Here is a 23,469-nt window from a genome sequence, read left to right as displayed (position 1 = left end):
GAGGAGTGGCTGAGTGAAATGAATACTTGTACCTCTGCGACAAGAGAATGAGCTTTGTATATAGGAATACGTATATTTATTCGGTATTGTACACTGCGATGATTCTCCTGATTCATTTTCTCTCTTTCGGTTCTTCATGATTATTATGCTTATGTTTATCATAAAAAAAAGGCGAGCGAAAATTGCTGGCAGCGCTTACGAGCCCGCGATTGACCTGACAGCGGCGATCCGTTATTTTTGTGTTTATAATTCATATTCTGTGTAGTAAAATAGAACATTTCGACGCTTACGGTCGTCGCTTTATTTAAGTATTTTTAGTACTGAGCGTGGTACTCTCTTGTCTTTGAGTGATCTCCTTCAAGGTATTTACAGCTTAAAACGACTAAGGATACTTGTTAAAGTCTAAACGTATACATACATTCAAGACAACTGCATCTTGTACACAAAGTTCACTGAGATTAGCTAGTTTTGCATTGGCTTTGGCTGCGAGAAAAGTGCTCTGCTTTCTCGATTGGAATTATCTCAGTCTGCGTGTGCTATTCGAGCTTTGTATTGATACAAATGGCAGTGCGGCAGTTGTGCAACTTGTGTGTACCAACGAGTTGCTTTTAACAAAACTTAGGTTAAACTAAAGCTTTAACAATGCCAAATACAATAGCAAACAAAACTACATTGCTGTTGACTACAACTAAAGGAACAAATATTGTCTCGTCGCTAGTGATACAATCGCTTAAAAATAGCTAAAAATTACATTAAAATAAGCTATATTTTACAAAAAGAACAATTTTTGTTGTTGCCAACTGTGGATTTTATGAAAATCCACAAACAAAATTCATTTGATGTCATAGACAACCTGACAGATTCCTGGTATAAGTAAGCTTAGTAATTGATTGTAAGAATACTGTAGTTTATACGGATACATTTTATGGCAGAGACCATTAAAGCTCGTGTTTAATGCATTAATAAGTTAATGTATCAAATTACCACTGCTGTATTAGACACTTTTCATCCCTGTTTCAGGGTGGCTTCCCTCTTACAATGTTGTAAAACGACATTCAAAAAGATCCCTGAAGAAATGCTTAGTATATAGTACTTTGTCCAACCATTGGCCCAATCATTGAATTTAAAAATAAATCTCTGACCATTCGTTGATAATCAACATTTTCAAAAAATATAAATTTCTAGACTCAATAACCAGGCCCAATGGTTAACCCTTACATATTGTGTATATCTGTGTTATCACTGTGAAGTACAAAAATTGCTGCTGCTCTCACAAGTACGGAAAACCTCTTATCACAATAGTAGATTAAAAAATTCCTTCCGACGTACAAAAAGCGCGTGGCATCCTCGGAAAGAAAGATACGCACGCCCGCAGATCAGAGGTATAACAAGTCTCATATCGGATAGGCAGTGATGAAGCTAGTTCCCGCGTGTGAGCTTCGTTCCGTTTTCCATCTACTACGATTTTCACTACTACACTAATTTGAGGTTCGTCAGCAATTAAATAGCTCGACCTTCACTAAAATACACCGATATCAAACGAAACGTTTCATTCAATGATTGTGCATATACTTCTCATCAGTGAATTCGCTCTAGCCTAACACGAGATATCCTAATCGACTGCCTTGGCGTTCTTCGACTGAGCCTCTGCCTGCATAGAGGACAGGCGCTTCAGAAAGTTTCCGAACTGCTCGGCAGCTACAGGATCGTTGGCCCACTCGGTGGAGGGAAACGCGTCGAGGAATCTTTTCTGCAGAGTCTCAGAACTCACGGGCTTCTTGAACTCCGTGGTGTCCAGCTTCTCCTTCGATTTGGCTTCGTCGCTCGACTTCTCTTCGCTCGTCGTTTTTGTATCGGCTTTTTCTGGTGACGCGTCTCCGGCCTTCTCCATCACGGGCTTTGTACTGTCTACCAAATTGCTGATACTTTCGGTCACCACTGAACTTGAATCTGGACTTTCGGGAGACTTGTTGCTGCTCGTTACTTCGGAACCGGAGGAAGGCTGCTGCTGGCGGTTTTCCGGTTTCGATGACTTCGATTCGGAGGTACTGGAGTTAGAAGTGGATGCTTCGCTAGCGCTTGGAGGAGGCGACGGGGAAGCTGTGGAGGTAACCCGAGGACTGGCTGAGCCTTGAGAGTTGCCCTCCTCGGCGGCGGAGGAGGTAGTGCAGGTTTCACTTTGCTCTGTATTCGTTTTCGACGAGGCTGCAATCGAATCGAAATATTTCAATACCATTCTTTTATCTGCATTGCAAAACCATAATGGAACTTTATTCTCACCTTCTTTAGAGCTCTCGACTTTTCTATCCTTCTGCTCGGTATTACCAGAGTCAGTGCTACTTGTGGTCGTCTCGCTGTCTTTGGCAGTCGAGACTGAAGTGCTGGCTGTTGCTTTTCCAGGTTTATTACTACTTGGCAGCTTGGCAGGGGTTCCGCTGATCTGCTTTGCAATCGGTACGGCAAACGATCCAATAGACGATCTCGCCGGCTTGATAGGGGCGCATTGAGCTGCCAAATGACTCTTCTGTCCAACAGATCCGGAATTATTGCTGCTTACGTTTTTGGAATCCTTGTTGGCGTTCGCTGCCGCGTTGGCGGCAGCTGCCATTCGAATTCTCGAATCCATGTGGAACTGTTCGAGGCTGGGTGACTGACTCAATGCGTAAAGACTCTGCAAGCTAGGGAAGACGGAGGACAGATTAACCGGAGGTGGACGACTGGTGGGAGGGGAGGGGCTGGAGAAACAGGGTGCGTAGACCGGAGCACGACTCGGTGTTGGGATGTCGCCGATTCGATGGGCAGCGGGCGTTAGTGATCCCGGCGGGGCCCGATAGAACCTCTGGCCGCCGGTCACGGTGACCACTTGACCATTGGTGGTATAGCTCGGAGCGTCGTCCTTCGTTGGAGGCTTTGGACTGTTCGCCTGTGACTGAAACGAAAAATCACGTTATCAATGATGGTTCCGATAAACGAATCGGTGAATTATAAATTGAGACAAGCTTACCCAAGTTGGTGGTTTCGGTTTGAATTTCCCAATAGGCGTGGGAATCTTCAGCGGATGGGTGTCCATCTTCTTGGTCCCACTCAGATCCAAAATATTCTTTGCCTGTTGCATAAGCTGCTCCTCCTTTTTCCTTTTGGCAGCCGGTCCTTGTTGAGGCGTCTGATCCAGCGATGCCGGCTGTCTTCCCTTAGTCTTGGCTCCAGCGTTGGCCGCGGGCATCCTCATCTGACCGGATTTCAGCGCTTTTAATACTTTCGGGTCGACAGATTTGTCGTTCAGAGTGATGCTTGGATTAACCTTATCCAGTGGACTCTGGGCTTCCTTCGATCCTCGTGAGTCGATGACTGGGTCGTTCACCCGACTGGGGGATTTCGGCGCAGTCAAGGTGATGCTGAGGCTGGCGGGTATATTGAGGCCGCAACCGTCGAGCAAATTTCGCGTGTCGTTGGAGATCATAACCGAGGACGGTGGTGGCGGGTTCTTTGGAGATGTGGAGGTGACTGTGGGGTTGTTGTTAGGATGAGCGGAAGGACTACCAGCGTTTACGTTTCCTACATTTCCAATGGCGTTGAGGCTTTGCAAAGGCTGAATGTGCGAGAACAACATTATTAGCGAAACTGCGAGTATACTGGTACTCAAAACTAGATTATTTCAAAGGACTTACCCTGGCTGGACTCGGTGGAGGCTTCGCGTAGATCATCGGCTTAGCCGACTGATTCCTGTAACACTTGACCGCTCCACCACCTCTCGTCGTGTTCACTCCCGCACGTTTTCCTGTCTGATACGGCTGTGGCTTCTTCCGCACGTCGAAGATCGGCAGCCCCGGTGGGCATTTTCTCTTCACGGCACCAGCTGGTAAAGCTGTGGGCGGGTCATTGGGAAATGCGTAGACATCGATCGGCTGTTGCTCGTTACTGCTACTGATTGCCTGAGCCTGGGATGCGTTGTCTCCAGTCGTAGCCAATTGCTTCGGATCGCTGAGTCGATCAGCGATGTTGGTAGAGTTGATCTTCACCTCGATTTGCCGTTTCTTCGTCGGTGATGTCTCCTCGCTGTTGTTCGTCGTGGCTTGTTGATTGGCGCTGGTCAAAAGCTTGTTCGGATCGTTCTTGGTAATGATACTTCTGACCTGCTCCTCGACGCTGATCTGCTCGCTCTTCTTTTTCGAGGACGTTTGCTCGGAGTTGGATACCTCCTGATGTTGTTGCTTGGCGGCAGCGGCAGTCAGTCTAAAGCCCTGCAGGAACTGCTTCTTGTCCGCCTGCTCAGTCGACTTCTTCGCCTGCTTAGGAGCAGTCAGAGGACTCGATTCCACGTTATCCAAGAATGTAACCTTGCGCTTCTGCTTCTGTTCCTGCAGCTGCTCGACGATACTCATGGGGCTGGACTTGTCCACCTGGGTGGGACTCCTCAGGAGAACGTTGCTGATGACCTTAGGCTTTTTGGAAGCGTTAGTGCTGTTAGTGCTGCCAGGAGTTGTGCTTCCGGGTGGGCACTGCTTCAGGGTTATCTTGACACTGTTGGAATTGACACCATCGGCTATACTGACCACACTGAACTCCGCCGGAGTCAGGGACGGCGGGGAAGGTTTCGGCGATGAGATCGTACCGCTGTCCGTCGTTCTCAGCGGTGTAGCGGGTCCTCGCAGTACCTGATATCTTCCGTCCGAGTTCTTCATGATTTTAATCGGACTCTTCACCTGTGGTTCAGGTTTCGGCAGCAACGGTGGCAGTGGTTTCGTAGTCACCGGTAAGTTCTCCTTGGGACTGGGCGCCGACCTCTTGGCCAGGAAGCCTCTAACATTCTCGGACTCGTTTCGTTTGATCTCTGGCTTCTGCGGCGAGATCTGTGGAATCTTTGGCTCGACTGCTTGCTGCTTGGATTCCTCAACGGACGGCTTGTTTAGTGGCTCTTTGTTAGACTCGGGTTCCTTATCCTTCGGCTCGATAGCCTGTTCGTCAGCGATGGGTTGACTCGCGCCGAGACCAGGCGTGGACGGCCTGTCGTTCGGCGGTGCCTCCAGCTGCTGCTCCTCTTGTGTGATGCGGTAGAAGAACCTTATCGGAGCGTTCTGAAACAATCGGGTGATATCAGTATACACTCCTTGTATACACGTGTGACTTCAAAAGATCGTAATTATAGCTTACCCGTTTCCACGCGAATATGTAGGCCACGTCCATGAGAGTCCAGTGCTCTGGCAGTGGTGCCCGTCTATGGCAGATGTCGATGTTGTACCTGGTCACGTCGACGCTATATTTCAGCGCGAGGAACTTCTTGAGGTGCGCTATGGTCACTAGAGCTGGACACTGGAGGTATCTCCTGTTGGCCATACCGTTGTTGATCTTCGTCTTGGGACTGTTAACCTGACTGGCGTCGACGTCGCTGTTGTTCGATAGCAAAGTCAGAGGATCAGCGCCCACGGGAAGGTATTCCAGGCTCAGGCTTATCGCGTCCTCCGGAGCGAAAATCAGTCTACCGCTCACGTCCTCGCCTCGTTGCTCCGGCGTCGCTGAGTCAGCTGTGGGAGTATCGGATGATTAGAGTTAGCTTTTTTCTGAATTGGAAGCGAAAGTTCGTTTTTCTTTTATCGCTTCAAATAATAAAACTGCTGATTACGCAAACCGGTGTATTCGTTAGCGTGCGAGGGGCTATTCACTCTCGCGGTGAGTACAAGATTCATCAATAAATATTCGGTGAACAGCCCTTCATATAATTGTGTGTGTGTGCGTGTGTGTGAATAAAAAAACATCTACAGTGTATATCGAGTATATGACAATAATCTCAAATAAAAGTTACAATCGCATTTAAGCACACAACTTGCAAATCGTTCTATGTATATATAATTGTCATCATCACTATATAATAATGTATATAACGTAGAGAAAGAAAACACTGCGTTAGCGGCAAAAATCGCATCATAACTGCTGAAATCTCTTGTTGAAAGCAAAGAAACTGTTGTCGAGTCTCGCTGTATACGGATGTTGTACAGTTGCGCAAAAACGAAGTATGTATATACGTATAATACAATAAAAACTCCAAATGAAAATGCAGACAAACGTGATGTACGAAAAAATACTGCTCAAGTCACAGCGCACTCGTGAAGTACAGAATAAAAGTGTCTATTTCACTGCGGGCGATGATATATAAAGAAAGTAAAAAAATGTATGTAATAGTATAATGCTTGTCTATTTTCGTTGAAAGATAGAGCTTACCACCGCCAAGATGGTTCAGGCTCATCGCAGCGAATCCTGCAATCGATCACAATATCTGTTTGATTGATGAACTCGAGAAAGAGAGACGGAAAGCGCGAGCTAGCGCATTAATTATTCGCTACTATTGGTACTTGGATTATCTATATATTCGCTTTTATATACATCATGCGCCGGGACGGATTCAAAACTGATCTGGCGGTGAATGAACTTCGAATTCAGTTGGGGTGTACAGATGTACGAGAATAAAAAAAAAATAAAAGATTTTTTTTGAGATTTCCCGTTAAATTTTGACAAGTCGGTGCACGTAAAGAGATCCGTCGCAGTCGGTCGTTTTGAAGCTCGAGTCTTACCGTGCTCCGGATGCTTGCTGTAAAACTCCCGTCTCTTCCGCATCTCTTTGTGATAGAGACCTGGTACCAGCTTGTACACGATGTCCTGTAGTGCCTTGTCCGCCCTGACAAAAGATCGCAATGATTAGTACTCATACGAGGATCGACTGTAGCCTATACGAATGTAGCATTGTATATCAAATTTACGCACTTGATGTTCGGTTTGGCGGTGTTGAGCAGATGCTTGCAGGTCGGGCACTGGGCATTCTTGTTCAGGTGCTTCAGTATACAGCTTCTGCAGACTGCAGATAAAAAGAAGGATTAGCTCCTTACAAAGCCATATAAGATTCGAATTTTTCATGCGATCTAACTTACAAGAATGAAGACACTCCACGACGGTGGTCGCGTCGATGAGGTATCCCCTGCAGAGGGGACATATGAGGTGCGGGTTCACCTCGCGCAGATACGTCCTCTTGCCTATCCCGGCCATCTTCTCCTTCTTCTTCTCCTTCGTATCTCTCCACAAAGGGTCCTAAAAGCAAGGCACACATATCCCCGATAAGTATGGCACACACGCAAAGCCGAGAGAGAAAAAACTAATACAACACACAGGTCATCTCGAGCGCACGATATTTCATCGCACAAAAGTGTGCGTATTCTCTCCCTCCATTTTGTCTCACCCCTGGCCCTTTTATCCCTCTTCTTACGGGCACACATACACGCACTCGTCTTTCAGGTAGGACTAGGAGACGCGCGCGTGTATACTGGTATTATATCTCTATATATATATACCTATATACGCGCGCCTCTGGCTTCCTACTACCCCGCGAGCGATCATTCAATAGCCGCACGTGTGTGTGTGCGTGAGCATCGCTCTCTCTCTCTCTCTCTCTCTCTCCCTCTCGGAAAAACGAAACTCGGCTGTTCCTTTTCCTGTGCGGGTCTGGTGCGTTTATATATGGGGTAGGTAATATAATAACGGACGCAGCGCATGCTCGCACGTGTTCGCCTCGCGCGCGGCTCTCTCGCTAATTATTATTATTATTATTTGTGCTTCTTTTTGTGACGTTCGTCGTTTTTATCATCGAGAAACGTGTAAAACGAAGCGATAACGAATAATTGTGTGTTTGTTTGGAAGAAAACGGAATACTCAGTGGGAGAAAAATAACATCTCGTATTTCGCGTGTACTCCGACCCTCGTCCTCGCGGATCCGCGACTGACTTCCGCTCTTTCTCCTCTTATTTTCCCTCTCCACCTATATCCCTCTCCCTCTCGCCGAGAGTGTGTAAATAGAAGTCGCGGCGGTAGCGGCAGCCCAAACCGAAGCAAAAAGAGAGAAAGAGAGAAACGAGCAGGAGAATAGCCGATAAAAGAGAGAGAGAGAGAAGCGAGTATTTCGTCCTTATTATTACAGCTGCTCAGCGATAGAAAAATACGATTACTAGTTGTTTTTTTTTTGTCTCGTTTCGGTGCAATCATCGTATACACTTCCATAATCGAATCCCGAGGCTCTTCACTCCGGAGCAGACGATCGCGCGATGCGTTTGTGTACATCACAGCGAGTTTTTGCAATTTCGAAAGTACGAGCGCACACGTGTGCCACACTGCGCTCCGATGTAATTTAAAGGCCGAGAGAGAGAGAGAGAGAGAGAGAGAGAGAGAGTCGAGTTTGTAAACAAAGTTCGCGCAAGACGCAACAGTCTCCCGATGTTTATACGGCTCGGAACTCGCAATAAGCTTCTGTGGCAAAAATTCCTGCGAGAGCCAAGCACGTGCGAAAGAAAAGCCGGTCCTCGAGACTGCACGATCCATGAATTTCCCCCTTAGCGCGCACACACACACACACACACACATGTGTCCCCGCTTATTCTTTCGCGCAGGGATACATCTGCGTATTGGTGTACACGTATACGCGGAGCTCACTCCCACATACACTGCACACAGTTATACTACACAGCAGAGAGTGAGAGAGAGAGAGAGAGAGAGAGAGACAGAGGTACGAGCGAAAAGTGAAAAGGCACACACATAGCGATAATATATACGTACACGATGTGCATACACACTACTGGTCGATCCTCATCCTGTGCAGCGGCGGCAGCATCATCGTCGTGATAATTCGTCAGCTCTGGCTGCAGTGCAAGTAGTGGAGAGGCGTGGAATCGGAGAAAGAGAGCTAGCGCTGCTGTATACCTACGCTATATAGGTATATATACTAGCTTACACAGAGAAGAGAGAGAGAGAGAGAGAGAGAGAGAGAAGTCTCCACTGCTGCTGCCGTTGCACTACAGTACTGCTCTGTCGCCGCTGCGGCCGTCCCCCTTTGTCCGCCGCTGTTGCAGCGCCGCCGATTCTGGCATCTCGTCGCCGCACTGCCAGGAACGACTCTCTCGTCTATACTTCGTCCCCGTTTCTTATCACCCAGCGATCCTGCCCCGAGCCTCCTCGGCTCCAGGACGACGTAATAATGTGTACAGCACTCCGCGCACTCCGAGGTTATAATGTACTCTCAACTCTGTTCGGTCGCCACACTATACGCCGATAGAGGGTAGGCGAGGAGAGAGGGGGGGGGGAGTGTATATGTGTGAGTGCGAAGGTTTCTACGCGAGCCGAGCGACGGCGCGTCGTCCCGACGATGCGAACTCTCGTGCCGAACTAAAGAGAGCGAGCGCGCTGCAGAACACCACCAACGCTCTCTCTCTCCCCCTCTTTTCTCTCTCTCTCTCTCTCTCTCGGGTTTGTATATAGTAATAATAATCCTGGCGCTGCGCAGAGCCGAGTCGCGGAGAGAGATGGAGAGAACGTTCTGCCGTCTGTCCCCCACCACCGCTGCGGGCTTTACAACCCCCCCGCTTCGCTTGCCCTCCCTTTACGATCCGTCTCTCTCTCTCTCTCTCTCTCTCACTCTCGGCTGCCTATAATATGTAGCTAACTGCTCGGTCTCCGTCAGTGTATAAGTGTGCACATCGGTGTGGCGCTCTATACTGGTAGAGCGACTCCCTCCACACAAAACAGCTGTCTCTCTCTCTCTCTCTCTGGAACACACTTTCTCTCCTCGCGCGCTCGCGAGCGCGGATACAGCACAACGCCACACGGAGAGAGAGAGAGAGAGAGAGAGAGAGAGAGAGAGAGAGAGCCTCTCGGCGGCACATGTGTGCGTTTGTTCCTCCGCCGGCTCGGCTCTATCCCTGATTATCTCTCCCTCGCCGCGAGTCCCTCCGGGCGAGATTATATTCCCTCTTTTCCTCTATGCCCGTCTCTACACAGGCACACGCAGCGAAAGCAGCTGTAATGCGTGTCCTCAAGGCCCCTCTCCAGACCTCGTTACCAGCGCGCGGGATTCGTGTATAATTCAATGCTCTCTCGCGAATCTCGCAGGACTCGCCCCTGCCTGTATATATATATACGCTGCTATATACATCAGAGGGGCAGCTCGTATGAGCGATCGATTTTTCACGTGTCGCCCTTTTTCCTCGCACACGCGCTTCCCCCGTGCGTATAATTGCCCGCGAAAAGCCCTCCTGCCCCTGCGGCGGAACGTTTTATACCTGCTATATAGCTGACTGTGCGTGTGTCTATATATATAGCTATAGGTGTCATTTACAGAGAAAGAAACGAAACGCGGGCTTTTTCGCTTCGGCATACACATTACACACACACACACACGCACGCACACACGCACATAACCGTTCCCCTTCCCTCCGTGCGGCACTTTTTTCCCCGCGTGCGTGCACGTAGGCGTGCAAAAAAGTCCTGGGCACGGCCGGATTCGTCGAGGCGCGCGCGAGGGGGAGAGCCGCTCGGCTGTGTGTGCGTAAGAGAATCATTATTATACGGGAGAGTCGGCCGAGTTTTTTGCTGCTCTTTTATATACAGGAGCGAAAGTCTGCGCGCGAGAGGGATTATCGTGGATGCTTTTTTCCGGGCTGATAGGAGAGCTCGAGAGCTGTAAACGTGTTTGCTGCAGTATACGCCGAGTCTGAGTCACTTGGGGCAGTAGGGGTTACGCAATGAGAAACAGCCTCGCTCCGAAATGCACTGCGGAATAGTTAGAGAGAAAGAGAGAGAGAGAGAGAGAGAGAGAGAGAGAGAGGAGGATGAAGAAAAAGCAAAAAACAGCGCAGCGAGAAGAAACAATAAATCTCCCTACGGACGGCACAAAGCCCCGGCGTAATCAGCGCCGAACCTCTCCTCTCTCGCGCTCCCATCGGTACCTGCGCCTCCGGAATCGCGCGCACGAGGGGAATTGGCCAAAAAGATTATATAGCTCTCTCTCTCTCTCTCTCTCTCTCGTAGCGTGTCCCGTTCACCCGATGCTGAGTCCGCTCCGCGAGTCCCGGCTGTGTTCCGAGCGAGGATCGAACGGGCTCAGCCTCGTGTGCAAGGGACTAAGAGAGAGAGAGAGAGAGAGAGAAGCGCCTCTGCGATGGTGCGTACCCATCGAGGGGTTGGGGAACCCCGAGGACCAATCAGAGCCGAGGCGTCTTGGCTGCTGGCGGGTCGACTCCCCTTGTCTTGTGTTACCCGCGATCCTTGTGTGCGTGTGCTCGTTGAGAGATGAGCTTCTTTTTTTGCGAGTCTCCAGCGAGCTTGAGCGAGTTGGGGAGAATTGCGAGGGTTACGCGCCATTTTCTGGGAATCGAGGGATCGATTCCGGAATTCGATTGTCGCGATGTATATATAACGGGGTTCGGTTGATGAGGGAGTTGAGCTCTTTGCGCGTTTTATACGCCTTTACCCCGACAGAGAGCTCGAGGATTGTTTTACCTATATGTTATAGATATATCAAAGTAGATGATTCCGTAATATAGTTACAATTATGTATAATACACATGCGCCGATATAGACGGGCAGTTTCTTGGAAGCGCATATATATGCCGTGAGAAGTTCCGAGAAGTCGGGATTAAACGGGTTTTTATACTTGTATACGGGCGGTAATTGATTGGCAATGCGATTCTTTTGGTCTTGAAGAATATAAGCAAATTCTGAAAGAACAGTAGGAGTATGCGAGTTTATATATAAGAGGCTCGGCGGTTCTTTCGGCTTTGCAATTTTGCCGAGGCTGTCGAATGCGAGGAAGAGGCGTCGCGTGCAAGTCTCCCATTTAGTTAAGAACGTATGGTTACAGATGGTCTATAGTACTTTTACGCTTTTTGCTTTAGGCATTTACTCATATTATCTGTTTTTATCAATTTTACAATAATAATCATAGCGCCAATATAGTTATAGCTTTCCGTTGGGTCGTGCGCGCTTCGACGGTCGCAAGAAACGGCAACCGCTGAATTTTAATCCTCCTTTCAAGTGTACAGAATTAAGATATATAAAAATGTGAAATTGAATGATAATTGTGCCCACGATATAATTCCACTCGGGTTTATGGGCCCAGTGTCAATGTATAAACCATTATGATACTCTGATGCAGTGAAAACCGTCATAATCATCTCGCAGTATAAACCCTGTGCCTTTTTATTACTTGTTTGCCAGTTTTCTATAGGAAGATATATACCTCCGCTTGTTGAAACACGTATCGATACCGATCACCGATATATACCGGAAAAAAATTCTGACCTTCGCGTGATATATACGCTGCTGTAATGATCATTTCGGCCCATCGTACCCGTTCGCTATATGCCAACTAATTAAGCCGTCGACGTATATGCTTCATCGCGAAAGAATAGCTAATTATTGTTTATATATTTAGGTTTTAAAATCGTTTAAATGGCGCGCGTATGCCGATATTGATGGAACATTGCGTAGGAATAATTAGTTCGCTGATGCTATCGTGTGGCGCCTCTGCGAAAATGGAACACGTATAATAATGGTCGATAATGTTCATTATTGCGTATTATGCACTATACAATTAATGCTATATGCGCGCATGCAGTGGATATGCATGCGTTAATCGCGCGTGCTATATATAAGTTGTTATACGCGGGGAAATTCTTTAACGGCGACGGATTTGATTGGAAAATTCGAACAGTGTTTTGAATTTGAATCTGAAATCTCTATACGCTACGTCATCGTTCATATTAATCGTTAAATCATACATTTATTTCAAAGAATTCTAAATTATAAATGAGCGATTACATAATTATTCTAGCTTGATTGACGTGCATACATGAATGTTATATATATATACGCATATCAGAGTCGCCATGCGTGCACATGTCGTTTTACTTTTAGAATCTACTCATTGTCATCTTCGATTCGCTCAATCTGTCGGCGGATCTTTTATGTAAATCAGGATTATCGAAACGTTCAAGGATCGGAAGTCGGAAACTTATAGGTAAATCATCTCGCTTGTCATGCATGTTAACGTATAATTAATACACCTTAACATTAACGATTCTCCGCGAGAACTAAACTTGACGCTGCGAATTCGCGCAATAATTTGCGTTTCCGCTCATCAAATAGTATATATATATATATATATATATATATTAGTTCAGGTACAGCAAGACATTCTGAATACATGACCTGAGAAGAGTAATAGACGAGCTAAATTTGGTCCATAACATCGAAAAAGAGCATCGCGCGCAGAATAAAAAGCGCGTCGCGTCGATTCGAAGCTTTTCGCCTCTCGATTCCTGTTTATTGGTATACTACGCTATACGAAATATCAAACTTTCGCTGTGTAAGTTCACGTATTACACAATAAGTTTGTTATCCGCAGTCACTCAACTTTGTCTCGTAATGCCTTTCCGGGTATTAGCACGCAGACGCTCAGAGACTGCAGACTGAGGCATCAGCATTACCATTTCCAAGACTTGCCGAATAACCGATCATCACGTGGGTAACTGTCTCTCAAAAAGCCCTCCCGCGGTTATTTGGCTGCGACGAGCGCCACCTGCGTATATAAAACAATCGCAACGAACTGCCGCTTCCGCAGTTGTTTACAATATAACGAAGCATAAACAGTGACAGCTCATCAGCGCATTATCGCCCCAGAGATCTCTATACGTCATCGCTCCGAAATCCTCGTCCTCGATGATGAGCCAAGTGTATATATATATATATATATATATATATATATATAGTGTATAATGGCGAGGCATCGGCCACACCCGATCACACGTACGTATAAGACTCGTCGGACATGTTAGCGCACAGCATATACACAACAATCGTCTCTGGCTTTATATATACAAGTATATATATATATATATATATACAGGTATACCCGATTCTATATACTTGTGCCGCTATAGCCTGCTCTTTCACCGACGCAGAGAAAGGCACCACTCGGTGCACAGGCGAGCAGAGAGCACCCGCGCAGCGCAGCTATATATCGCTCGGTATCTCTCACTCACACACCTCCGGACACTCGTATACTCGTACACCTCGGCAGCCCGAAGAGAGAAGGAGGTCGTCTCGACGTGGGCGGGGGTGAGGTACGAGGGGCACCTCAACTCCCGCAGCGCGTTACCATCAGCATCTCTATACACACGCAGCTACGCACTTATATATCTGTATATATAGGTACTGAGCGAGCGAGCGAGAGAGAGAGAGAGTGAAGCGAGGTAGGGGGAGGAGGCGCGTTCGAGCTCGGCACAAGTCGGCCGGCTCCGTCGCTCGGCGGGCGGAGCTTAGGCGGGGTCGATATCTCTCTCGCCGCGCGGCGCAAACAGGAGAGAGAGAGAGAGAGAGCGCCGCTCTGCCGCGAGCGAGCACAACACACAGCGAGAGAACGAGCGCAGATAGCCACCGAGCGCCAGAGCGCGCCGCGTCGACGGCTCACACTGCGCGCGTCGTGCCGACGTCGACGATTGCGCGACTCTCGACTCCTGGAGCGAGCTCGTCTTCCCCGCGTGCGGAAGTGCAGTTGTGCCGTGTGTTTTTCCCGAGCCGAGGACGAGTCGCCTGTACAGCTTGCTGGACGCTGATTTACAGAGCCGCGACGAGTTGGATAGTTCGTGACAAGAGATTAGCGACGGACGCCCTGTACTGTGCCAGCGCGCAGTGAGTGCGAGAGAGACGGAGCGCTGCTGCATCGAGAAGGTGCGTCCGCGAGAGAGGCTATCGTAACATGGTATACGGCGACGTCGTTGCCAGATATTGGACGTGAAACGTTGCCATAGTCGCTCTCTCTCTCTCTCTCTCTCTCTCTTACGCGCGCGCGCGCATTCGCGCTGTTGCCAAGTCTCGCCCGCCTGCTCTCACTCCGCCGTCGTGCTACTACTACACTGTGTGTCTGTGTGTTTTGTGCCGCGGCGACGACGGCGGTGGTAATCGTAGAGAGCTATACGACCAGATATATAGATATACGGCTCGCGGCTTGCCACGTCGCTTCTTCTTCTTCCTCGCAACTGTGCGCTCTCTCTCTCTCTCTCTCTCTCTCTCACTCGGCTATTCTGCTCTACACACACACACACCGGTAAGCTTTTTCCTACTTCTTCTTCTGCTGCTTCTGCTGCTGCTCAGATGCTGTGCGCGCGATGATGGGTCGGAGAGAATTCGGCGAGAGAACACGCGCGCGGCCTATGTATATAGCTGTATGTGTATATAGGGATCGACGATGACTCGTAGCGCGAGTGTGTGCGTGTGGGGGTATATAGCTCGGTATACGAGGTCTCGCTCTGACGCACGTGACTTTTAAATGCCCGGCGAGTGTGCGGGATATCTATACTGCTCTCCGAAATTTCTTTTCGGAGCGACGCGAGTCGTTGGAAGTAAACAAATGTCCGGGAATTCGTGTGGCTAAGAGGTGGGTGGGATTTCTCATTTTTTTTTTTTTTGAGTTTGTTTGTTTTTTCGAAGAGTCACTTTGGACGGCTGTACGTTCCTGGAATGCCAAGAAGGTGGTGGATCGTATTTTCGGAGAGAATTCGTGTTTACGAGGAGACTTGGAACTTTTTACATTTTTTTCAACGTAATAGACGATTGTTGATTCGCGCTGTTCTGGGGGTATACGGTGTTGAGGTTAGGATCGCGAGATAAGACATTTAAAAAGTAAGCAATTCTTGAACAACTAATATCAACCCATCGGGAAAATCGATCCACAGTCAATAAATCGCCGACAATCGAACGGGGGGGGGGGGGGGAGGCGATCGATTCCCCGTCAAAACAAACACTCCACTGACAAAGATCCCTCTTCGCTGTGTGATAAAGTGCATCATCCGCGCGCGGAACAGATGTCGGCATCGCACAGCATCTTTCGCTGTTGTATATAGCTATACATCCATAAGCCCGTGCGCAAGAGCGTCGCTCGATAATATCCGGCGCGCTCTTTTCATCCGCGCTCGGATGTTGATTAGCGCGGCTCCCCCCCCCCCCCCCCCGCATACACTATACACACATTACGAGCCTGTACACGCGTATTAAATATAGAACGCGCACGACTGCCCGACAGAGAGAGAGAGAGTATATTTATATCGAGAAGCAGAATTCTTTCGCAATAACTCGAGTTCCGTATTTTTTTTTCTGTCTGTCGAGAGCTCGCGAGAGAGAAGCCAGTGGAGCGGTGCACCGCCGCGGGGACGAAGATACGCCTACGTGCCCGAGCACGCGGCCTCGAGCGCACGAACGCGCGCTTGTTCCGATTTATTATGCGTCTCGCGGTACATGTTTTTTTTTTTTGTCTCTTCGCGTCTCGAATTGTTGCGTTTAACGAATGTGTAGCTCATAAGAAGGAAACGAGACACGAGTACTTGTGTGTATAACGGTGTGCAAAAACTTGTTTTCCAGGGCGTAGTTGCAGAACGAGGAGAGATGGAGAAACCACAGGCAGAAGTCGGCGTTGGTGGGCCGAAGGAGCGCGCTGACAAGCCCCTCGTCAAGGATCTCAACGATCACATCGTCTGTCCGCTCTGTCGGGGATACCTTATCGACGCGACGACACTCGTCGAGTGCCTGCATTCCTGTTAGTATACGGCATGCGTTGTATATTGCATTGTGTCACTCAAATTTGCAAACTGCTTATTTTTTTTTTTTTCTTTCAATTACGCACATTCGCGATCCCTCGTCGTAAATTTTTACGCCTGCTTGATTAGCCTTCCAAAGTCCTATAACTCTTGGTTTCACAAAAATCATACCTGCACTTCGAACTGTAAAAACTTTCATCCTCTATGTTTCCCGCACTTTTCTTCGCTGCACCTGCACTAGTCACCTCGACGAGCTAACGATGTTTGAACGGCCACCCATAAAGGAAAAAAAAATCCTCTACCTGTTCGCCATAAGCAGCGCAAACACACAGTATACCAATAAAAGGTCCACCCTTTTTTTTTTGCCCCCTCTGTCCACAGTCTGCCGCGGCTGTATACTGCGCCGACTTCACAATGGTCCCAAGACCTGTCCGGTCTGCAGCGCGAGTGCCCTCAACCCGCCGATCGCGGACGTGGGCCTGCAGCGTTTGGTCTACCTGGTAGTGCCGGGTCTCTTCCGCTCGGAGCAAGAACGGCGCCGACACTTCCGTCAGGTGAACCCTCAGTGCGCCGGCGGTCTGACACAGTTGCCCCTCGGGGCACCGGACTTGAGCTTCGATGACCTAGTCAGCCTGAGCCTCTGCGAATTGGACTCGACGAGCGAGGGATCGACGAGGTACCTCAAGTGTCCTGCCGGTGTGACCGTTAGGCACCTGCTAAGATTGCTGATGCTCAAGAGGGGCTGGGACGATACGGAGGGCAAAGGTCAGCAGTGCGGGAACAACAAGATCGAGATGATGTACGAGGCCAGTGGCTTGAAGAGCGACATGGAAGTTCTCGATCCGTCCTGGACGCTCATGGATCTCGCTTGCATCTTCGAGTGGAAGAGGGTGAGCCATACCGATTTTTTTTATTATTCTCAATGACCCAGTAGTACGAAAAGTAATGTCGAATTAACCCGCGATCGTTACCCCCTTGTACATCTTTACCCTCACGTACGCGATTTACTCAACGCGAACCTCGTGGCTTGTCTAATTCCAGGAAGCCCCGATGAAACTCCTATACCGTATCACTAAAATAGACGAACCCACGAGCGATAGCTTCGACACGAGCAGCGGCAGTACCACCACGACGACCGATACGAGCAGCCAAGCGATCGAGAACATCCAGAGGCCACCCACACCTCCTCCCAGTCCCAAACCTGCGATATCGCGTACCGATCCCCTTGACAAAACTCCCAGACCGACGCCTCCCACGACCACGACAACGGTCGTCGATCAGTATTCAAGCTCCGAGCCGAAGAAGCCTCGCTGCGAGGTGACGCCGGTCATGCGGGCACCTGATCCACCGCCCAGTCTCCAAGATCGGCAGAAATCGGCAAAGTTACCCAAGCTCGAGCATCAGCACAAACGCAAGAAGCGCCGGAACAAGCGCGTCATCGCCGAGATCACCACCACGCCGAGAGAAGATCTACTGAAGCTGAAGGTCCGCCTGACACCGTGTCCGCCCAGGGTCACCTCCAATACCGGTAGCGGGAGTCAGTCGAAGGATCAGCTGCTGCACGTGCGGGCCGTGAGAAAGGACAAGACGAAACCCAAGAACCGAGCGCCGAAACCAGGTCCCATTATCGAGGAGGTCAAGAGTATCACGGACAAGGAGTTCACGGAGACCGCCGAGCCGATCGCCGTCCCCGCGACTCCAGCGAAACCGACAGAGCCCGAAAAACCGGTTGCACCGATCGCCACCGTGGAGAACGACAAAGTCGAGAAGGAGGAGCCACCGAAGAACGAAGAAGTGCTGCGCAGACTAGGACTCGTGGCCATCAGTGAAGCCAACAAGACCAGGCAGGAGAAGGCCAAGAGTCCAGCCAGATCGGCAACGGACAAGGCCGATCCCGCGGTGGAACGTGAGAAGCTGGAGAAACAGCTGCGTGAGAGCAAGGCCAATCGCGTTCGCAGCCTGCTGGCGGAGAAACAGATGCGCGACACCCTCAAGAGCATCATGTCCAACAACAAGGAAGTTACCAGTGCCGCCACAACCACCTCGTCTTCCACGCCCAGGAGCGACACGCCGACGACGACCAGCGGCAAGAGAAAAGAGCCTCCGCCACTGACGCCTCTGAGGAACGTCAAGAGGCAGAACGTCACCTTCGCGCCGTGCTCCTTCCCCAGTGGAAAGTACGAGTCGCCGTTGGACCTCAGCAGCCCATCCAATGTCTCAAAGGACAACGCTCTGGACCTATCGTCCAGCGTGCCGGAGCTGACGGTAAGCAAACTTGGTCCCGGAGACAAACCGGTCAGTATTTTGAGAAACAGCGCTAGCAGGCTGGCGGCGGAGAAGCCCAAGGAAGAGCCCAGGAAGAGCCAGGACACGAATCTGAGAACCTTGTCCGACGCCGCGGTTTCGTTGCTGGGAGGCAATCCTCACGTGGACAAGGCTGCAAAGTTACCACAAAACTTCATGGGCAGTCCGGCAGGTGGTACGAGTGGCATGGCGAACAAGGTGGCGCTGAGAATACCCCAGCCGCACCAGAGGATCACGGGATTCGGCATGAAGATCAAGCCCAACATCGGCGTCAGGCACATACCCAACCCCCAGGCTGTCGTCGCTTCGCAGTACCGAAACCAACGGGGCAACTTCTTCAATCTCGCTCACCAGCCTCCATAAGTATGATTCAATGATACCTCGCGGGTACCACCATTTCTTTAATGGCTATATCACTTCCACTCTTCCCTTGTATGCTACGTAATCGCGTTTTAGATGTGGCGGGTGGGTTTACTTTTCGAGTCGAGAGTTTTCTTAAGGGTTAGCGAGTCACTTGTGCAATATAATGTATTTATAGAATATGCAGTGGGAGGAGGGTATAGTTACTTCCTGATCATTTGACATATTTTCAATATTATTGCAAAATAGCGATCGAATTTTATCCGTATTTTATTCATTCGAGCATATTTCACATGGTAAAAAGCACCCTATTTATTTTATTCAATCTCTCGATGCTTTATATTGATTTTGAAAAAAAAAAATTATTTCTGCTTTTTCCTGCGATAAAAACGCTGGGGTTCGAATAAATTGTGATATAGACATCGTTAAAGGCGTGAAAATGTCACAAAACAAACGTCTCGGAGGCTAATTGTAAACTATATAATTAATATAAAATCAGAAACGGATATGCTTCGGGGGTGGACGCGGGTATGCGCTGAGAGAAAAATCCGCTACACATAACCGAACGCTCTGGCACCGCATGATATTCACTGACTCGTTCCTAAAAGTTGAACAGTTCCTCGCGAAAGCAAAGAAGAGAGAGAGCGCCGAGTTATCCCAGCGAGAATTTCTATTTTGTAAAGCACAAAATTCCCCTTCGGGCATATCTTGTTACACCAAGAGCGAGAATAAAGATCGACTTATGCGTGAGTGCGAAAAAGAATCGGAAAAGAACCAAGTTAGCTCAGAGTATCGGACTTATATTATACTCGATGTTTTTACATACATATATCCTTCTGGCGCTCATCCATATCCTATATATAGGTGTATAACCGTGCCAGAGATGCAGGTAACGATTAGCGTGTAAGCGATAAGTAGATATATATGTACACACTATATACACATATATAGGCAGAAGAAGCAGAGAGAAAAGATCGACACAAACACGCACCGCGGACGAGAGAATATGTATAGGTACGAAGTCACGAGATGATCGTTAAAAACGTTCCATTATTGGATGATGGGAAGGTGTTTTTCATTTTCAAAACGAGAGAGGAAGGAAATTTTAAGCAAAACATGTCAAAAGTAGTTGTCGAATTTTTAAGAAAAATTTTACTACGGGTCGTTTGTACTTTCGTGAGCTGCGTATATGAAATAGTATATACATATTATAGCTGCGCAGTTGGTCTTACCCTTGCTGTACAGTGGAGAGATGAACAAGAGAGGCGAGAACTCCTCAGAGATGCCAAAGAGAGTATGGGAGAGGGAGAATATATATACACGAACGTGCAATGTTTAGTGCAATTTTATGATATACATATATATATATATATATATATATATAATATAGACACACACGTGTACACCGCGACTAGTTGGGGTATATTGGACTTGATCGATTGAAGCGCAAAAGTCGTGAGACGACAGGAGCGCACTTATATATGACTCCGTCGATATCAATGATCAGTTGGACCAACCTTAAATATTTTTATCATTATATAATATACCTACATATATAGCGTTATAATTATCACATATACTTTTCTCAGTAGCAAACGAAAAATCTTGAAATTTTTGTGTTCACGCGACGCGCGTATATTTATTTTAACGATAATATTATACAAGGAGTGCAATATAGACAATTTTGTAACTCAATGGAGGCTAGAACCAAAAGAAAAAAAAACACGCGCACGCATCCTGAAAAAAGTGTCTCTTCTAGAACGAACGCATACACGTACACACACACACACACACACACACACAGTTATAATATGTTTCCTTTCACACTGTCTTACTGCGTATATAGGTATAATTTACCAAAGTCCTTGATAATATAGCTGTGCACAATTTATTTTTATAATATTTCTAAGAAAACTACGTTGGCGTGCAATTAAGCCTTATTTTCTTTTCTTGATTTTGCGCGAAGCTCACACTCGTCGACGATCTTCTAAACAAGGCTGCTTATTAGGTTCATTGAGCTGTATTGCGGACGCGTGCAGTCGGTTACAGCGGACACGACAAAAAAGAAACTAAAACACGAGAAATATAAAGCAAAAAAATGAAACAAAAGTGATTGTAATAAAACTGCCCACATACAACTTTGTAAAACCCATCGATTTTATATAGACTGATCATGTTCATATATAATGTATAACGTCCTGCAGTGTAGACTATAAGACGATATTATATTATTATCTGCGCGTCCTTGTGTAAACGATTTCATCGACTACAAAATCAAAAAAGAGAACAAGAGCTACCGTAACTATTAGATAATAATGGCATATATAAATATAACATACGACATAGAAGTCTTTTACACTCTAACCCTCGTGGTATTTCCACTTTCGTTTTTAAAATGAAAGCGATAAATAGTCGGCAAACGTAGTGTGTACGCTATAGCGATTGCATTATATGTACACTTGTGTTGTGTATTATCGAAGATACCTATTAGGTTGCAATTAACAGATCTGCTGAAAAGCGAGTCTGGCGACGAAGCTAATGATGATTTTATCTTCATTTCGAAGAAATGGACGTTATATGAAAGGCATCGGTGTATCGTAACATATATCCCTGAGCTTCCATATCGTCTGTTGAATGAAGTAAAACCAAAACTGTATCTGTGTATAGAAAATCATTATTTTCTTTTAATTATTAAAATAATATATAATATAACGATAGACGCATATGTGGACACGTATATAAAGTAGTATTTTGTTGAATTGATTATAATTGAAAAGTTTACCTTATGTTTTTCTCTAATTTATAAGATCGATATCGAGCAGTGCAATTTTTCGTTTCGAGATTGATTACGGATGTGTGGTCGCATACAAGTATGTATAAACAGTGATTCGTCATTATCATAATATACTGTCAATCGATCAATTTTGTCGTTGGTGCGGCGGATATTATAACATATTGTTGTCTATATTTAGACGCGAGGCGCGCGTCAAAAGGTATAATATAATATATACATGTATAGAAATGTGCGAGTCTGTTTTATTTGTTATCTTGGGATTAGTTATCGCTCCTACTTGATTTCACCTGCAATTTACTTTATATTGTTATGTTTTACCTACTGCGTACCTTACGACCTCTGTAATACACAATGATTAATCATCAATAAATATTCTCTTCACATGTAATACACGACTGTGCGTAGCGTGCGTCATTTTGTTACGTAACCAACCACCTTCATTAATTTTTTTTTTTTTTTTTCACGTACAACGATAACGATACCCAATTATTTTTGACGCTTGACGTTTAAACGCCTTTTACACAGTCCTATACAACATCGCACGTCCATCACAATCAGCGGCGAACGATTTTATCGAGTTCACCGCGCGCATTAACACAATTGGAGCTCTCACTCTCGAGTCTCGGTTTAATAAATATTCTACAACCGATTCCTCGATTTTTTTTAACGCTCATATTCCATTATAACCGTTTCCTCTCGTTCATTAATACCGATTTACGATTCAACTCCGCATTTATATAAACGTTACGTATAAACCGATTTATCAAATTTCATCTCCGCAGCTTGTCCATAATTAATCCCCTCATCTCTCCGCATTGAATTATTAATCCGTTTCAATTTCGTCCCGCGAGCTAGGCGGAATTAGAACTGTGAGCTAAAGCTGTACGACGCTTATAACAACAAGTTAAATATACAATGACCCCCGCTCAATCGCAGCCTCATTAAAAATCCAAAACAAATCATCCGGTTCCCCGCGCTAACCCCGCACTGAAGATCGATATAGGCTAAAACACCGCCTAATCAGTTCCACTGCTCAATAAAGGTTCAAGTAATAAATATTACGTTGCGCGCTCGGAGCGATGAACCCGCGCGACAGTCTCTCTCGCAAAATCCGCAGAGAGAGAGAGAGAGAGAGGGAGTAGTTTTCTCTCGACGGAGCAGACTGATTTATCCTGCAATTATCGATCGGCTGGCGCTCGCGCATATTTCTCGGGGCCGACCAGTAGGCTCGCGGCATTTCGTCCGCCTCGCTACTCGCTCTGTCTCTCCGATGTGTTACATATATACGTGTGTATATATATATATATATACACGGACGAGAGGCGCCGCGCGCAGCGCACGCGAAGACCGAAGTGCACACGTGCGCGCATGCGCGGCGACGCCGAGCGAGCGAGCGCGAGCTAGCTCGACCAACGTCGCTCTATCTACTGCTCCGCACGAGTGACTACCTATATATATATAGGTATACGTGCTCGCGATCGTCGCTTTGGTGTGTATAGATATACATATATACAGAGAGAGAGAGAGAGAGAGAGCCGAGGGGCTTATCAGCAGGAGCTGCCCGAATCGGATTCCTCGCGCGACGTGGCGCTGATACGTCCCTGTGAG

At 47.5% G+C, this 23,469-nt stretch overlaps 2 protein-coding genes across 5 annotated transcripts; one reads left to right on the top strand and one right to left on the bottom strand.

Annotated features, from left to right (window-relative positions):
* Nucleotides 1-48: 48 nt before the first annotated feature.
* Nucleotides 49-9,210, bottom strand: LOC100118736 (polycomb group protein Psc). 2 transcript variants are annotated; one of them, XM_008207974.4, is made up of 10 exons: nucleotides 8,593-9,210; nucleotides 6,921-7,077; nucleotides 6,757-6,847; nucleotides 6,567-6,670; nucleotides 6,217-6,252; nucleotides 5,152-5,522; nucleotides 3,669-5,075; nucleotides 3,005-3,589; nucleotides 2,281-2,929; nucleotides 49-2,205 (listed from the first exon to the last, which is right to left on the bottom strand). In XM_008207974.4, exons 2-10 carry the CDS (start codon nucleotides 7,033-7,035, stop codon nucleotides 1,613-1,615), a joined length of 3,951 nt encoding a protein of 1,316 aa, XP_008206196.1. In that variant the 5' UTR covers nucleotides 7,036-7,077; nucleotides 8,593-9,210; the 3' UTR covers nucleotides 49-1,612. The 2 variants fall into 2 exon arrangements, with proteins under 2 accessions (XP_008206196.1, XP_001602634.1); XM_001602584.6 differs by lacking the exon at nucleotides 6,217-6,252.
* Nucleotides 9,211-14,212: 5,002 nt separating this feature from the next.
* LOC100118694 (polycomb group protein Psc) lies at nucleotides 14,213-22,251 on the top strand. Of its 3 annotated transcripts, none has more exons than XM_016983388.2 (4): nucleotides 14,213-14,917; nucleotides 16,228-16,402; nucleotides 16,785-17,293; nucleotides 17,445-22,251. In XM_016983388.2, the coding sequence occupies exons 2-4, from the start codon at nucleotides 16,252-16,254 to the stop codon at nucleotides 19,068-19,070; spliced, it is 2,286 nt and encodes a 761-aa protein (XP_016838877.1). In that variant the 5' UTR covers nucleotides 14,213-14,917; nucleotides 16,228-16,251; the 3' UTR covers nucleotides 19,071-22,251. The 3 variants fall into 3 exon arrangements, with proteins under 3 accessions (XP_016838877.1, XP_016838876.1, XP_016838874.1); XM_016983387.2 differs by having other exon boundaries at nucleotides 14,214-14,541; XM_016983385.3 differs by lacking the exon at nucleotides 14,213-14,917 and adding an exon at nucleotides 15,873-16,100.
* The last annotated feature ends 1,218 nt before the right edge of the window (nucleotides 22,252-23,469 follow it).

This window comes from Nasonia vitripennis, chromosome 3 (genome assembly GCF_009193385.2).
Source record: "Nasonia vitripennis strain AsymCx chromosome 3, Nvit_psr_1.1, whole genome shotgun sequence".
In the NCBI taxonomy this organism is placed as follows: Eukaryota; Metazoa; Arthropoda; class Insecta; order Hymenoptera; family Pteromalidae; genus Nasonia; species Nasonia vitripennis.
This window is presented reverse-complemented; position numbering and strand designations above follow the sequence as displayed.

What these genes read in the sequence shown, in the direction of transcription:
- LOC100118736 (XM_008207974.4), bottom strand. Translation starts at nt 7,035, where the DNA reads ATGGCCGGGATAGGCAAGAGGACGTATCTGCGCGAGGTGAACCCGCAC. An exon ending in CGTGGAGTGTCTTCATTCTT is followed by an intron (nt 6,848 to 6,920) that starts GTAAGTTAGATC and finishes TTTTATCTGCAG; the next exon opens with TCTGCAGAAGCTGTATACTG. An exon ending in ACATATTCGCGTGGAAACGG is followed by an intron (nt 5,076 to 5,151) that starts GTAAGCTATAAT and finishes CGATTGTTTCAG; the next exon opens with AACGCTCCGATAAGGTTCTT.
- LOC100118694 (XM_016983385.3), top strand. An exon ending in CGTCGAGTGCCTGCATTCCT is followed by an intron (nt 16,403 to 16,784) that starts GTTAGTATACGG and finishes CTCTGTCCACAG; the next exon opens with TCTGCCGCGGCTGTATACTG. An exon ending in GCATCTTCGAGTGGAAGAGG is followed by an intron (nt 17,294 to 17,444) that starts GTGAGCCATACC and finishes GTCTAATTCCAG; the next exon opens with GAAGCCCCGATGAAACTCCT.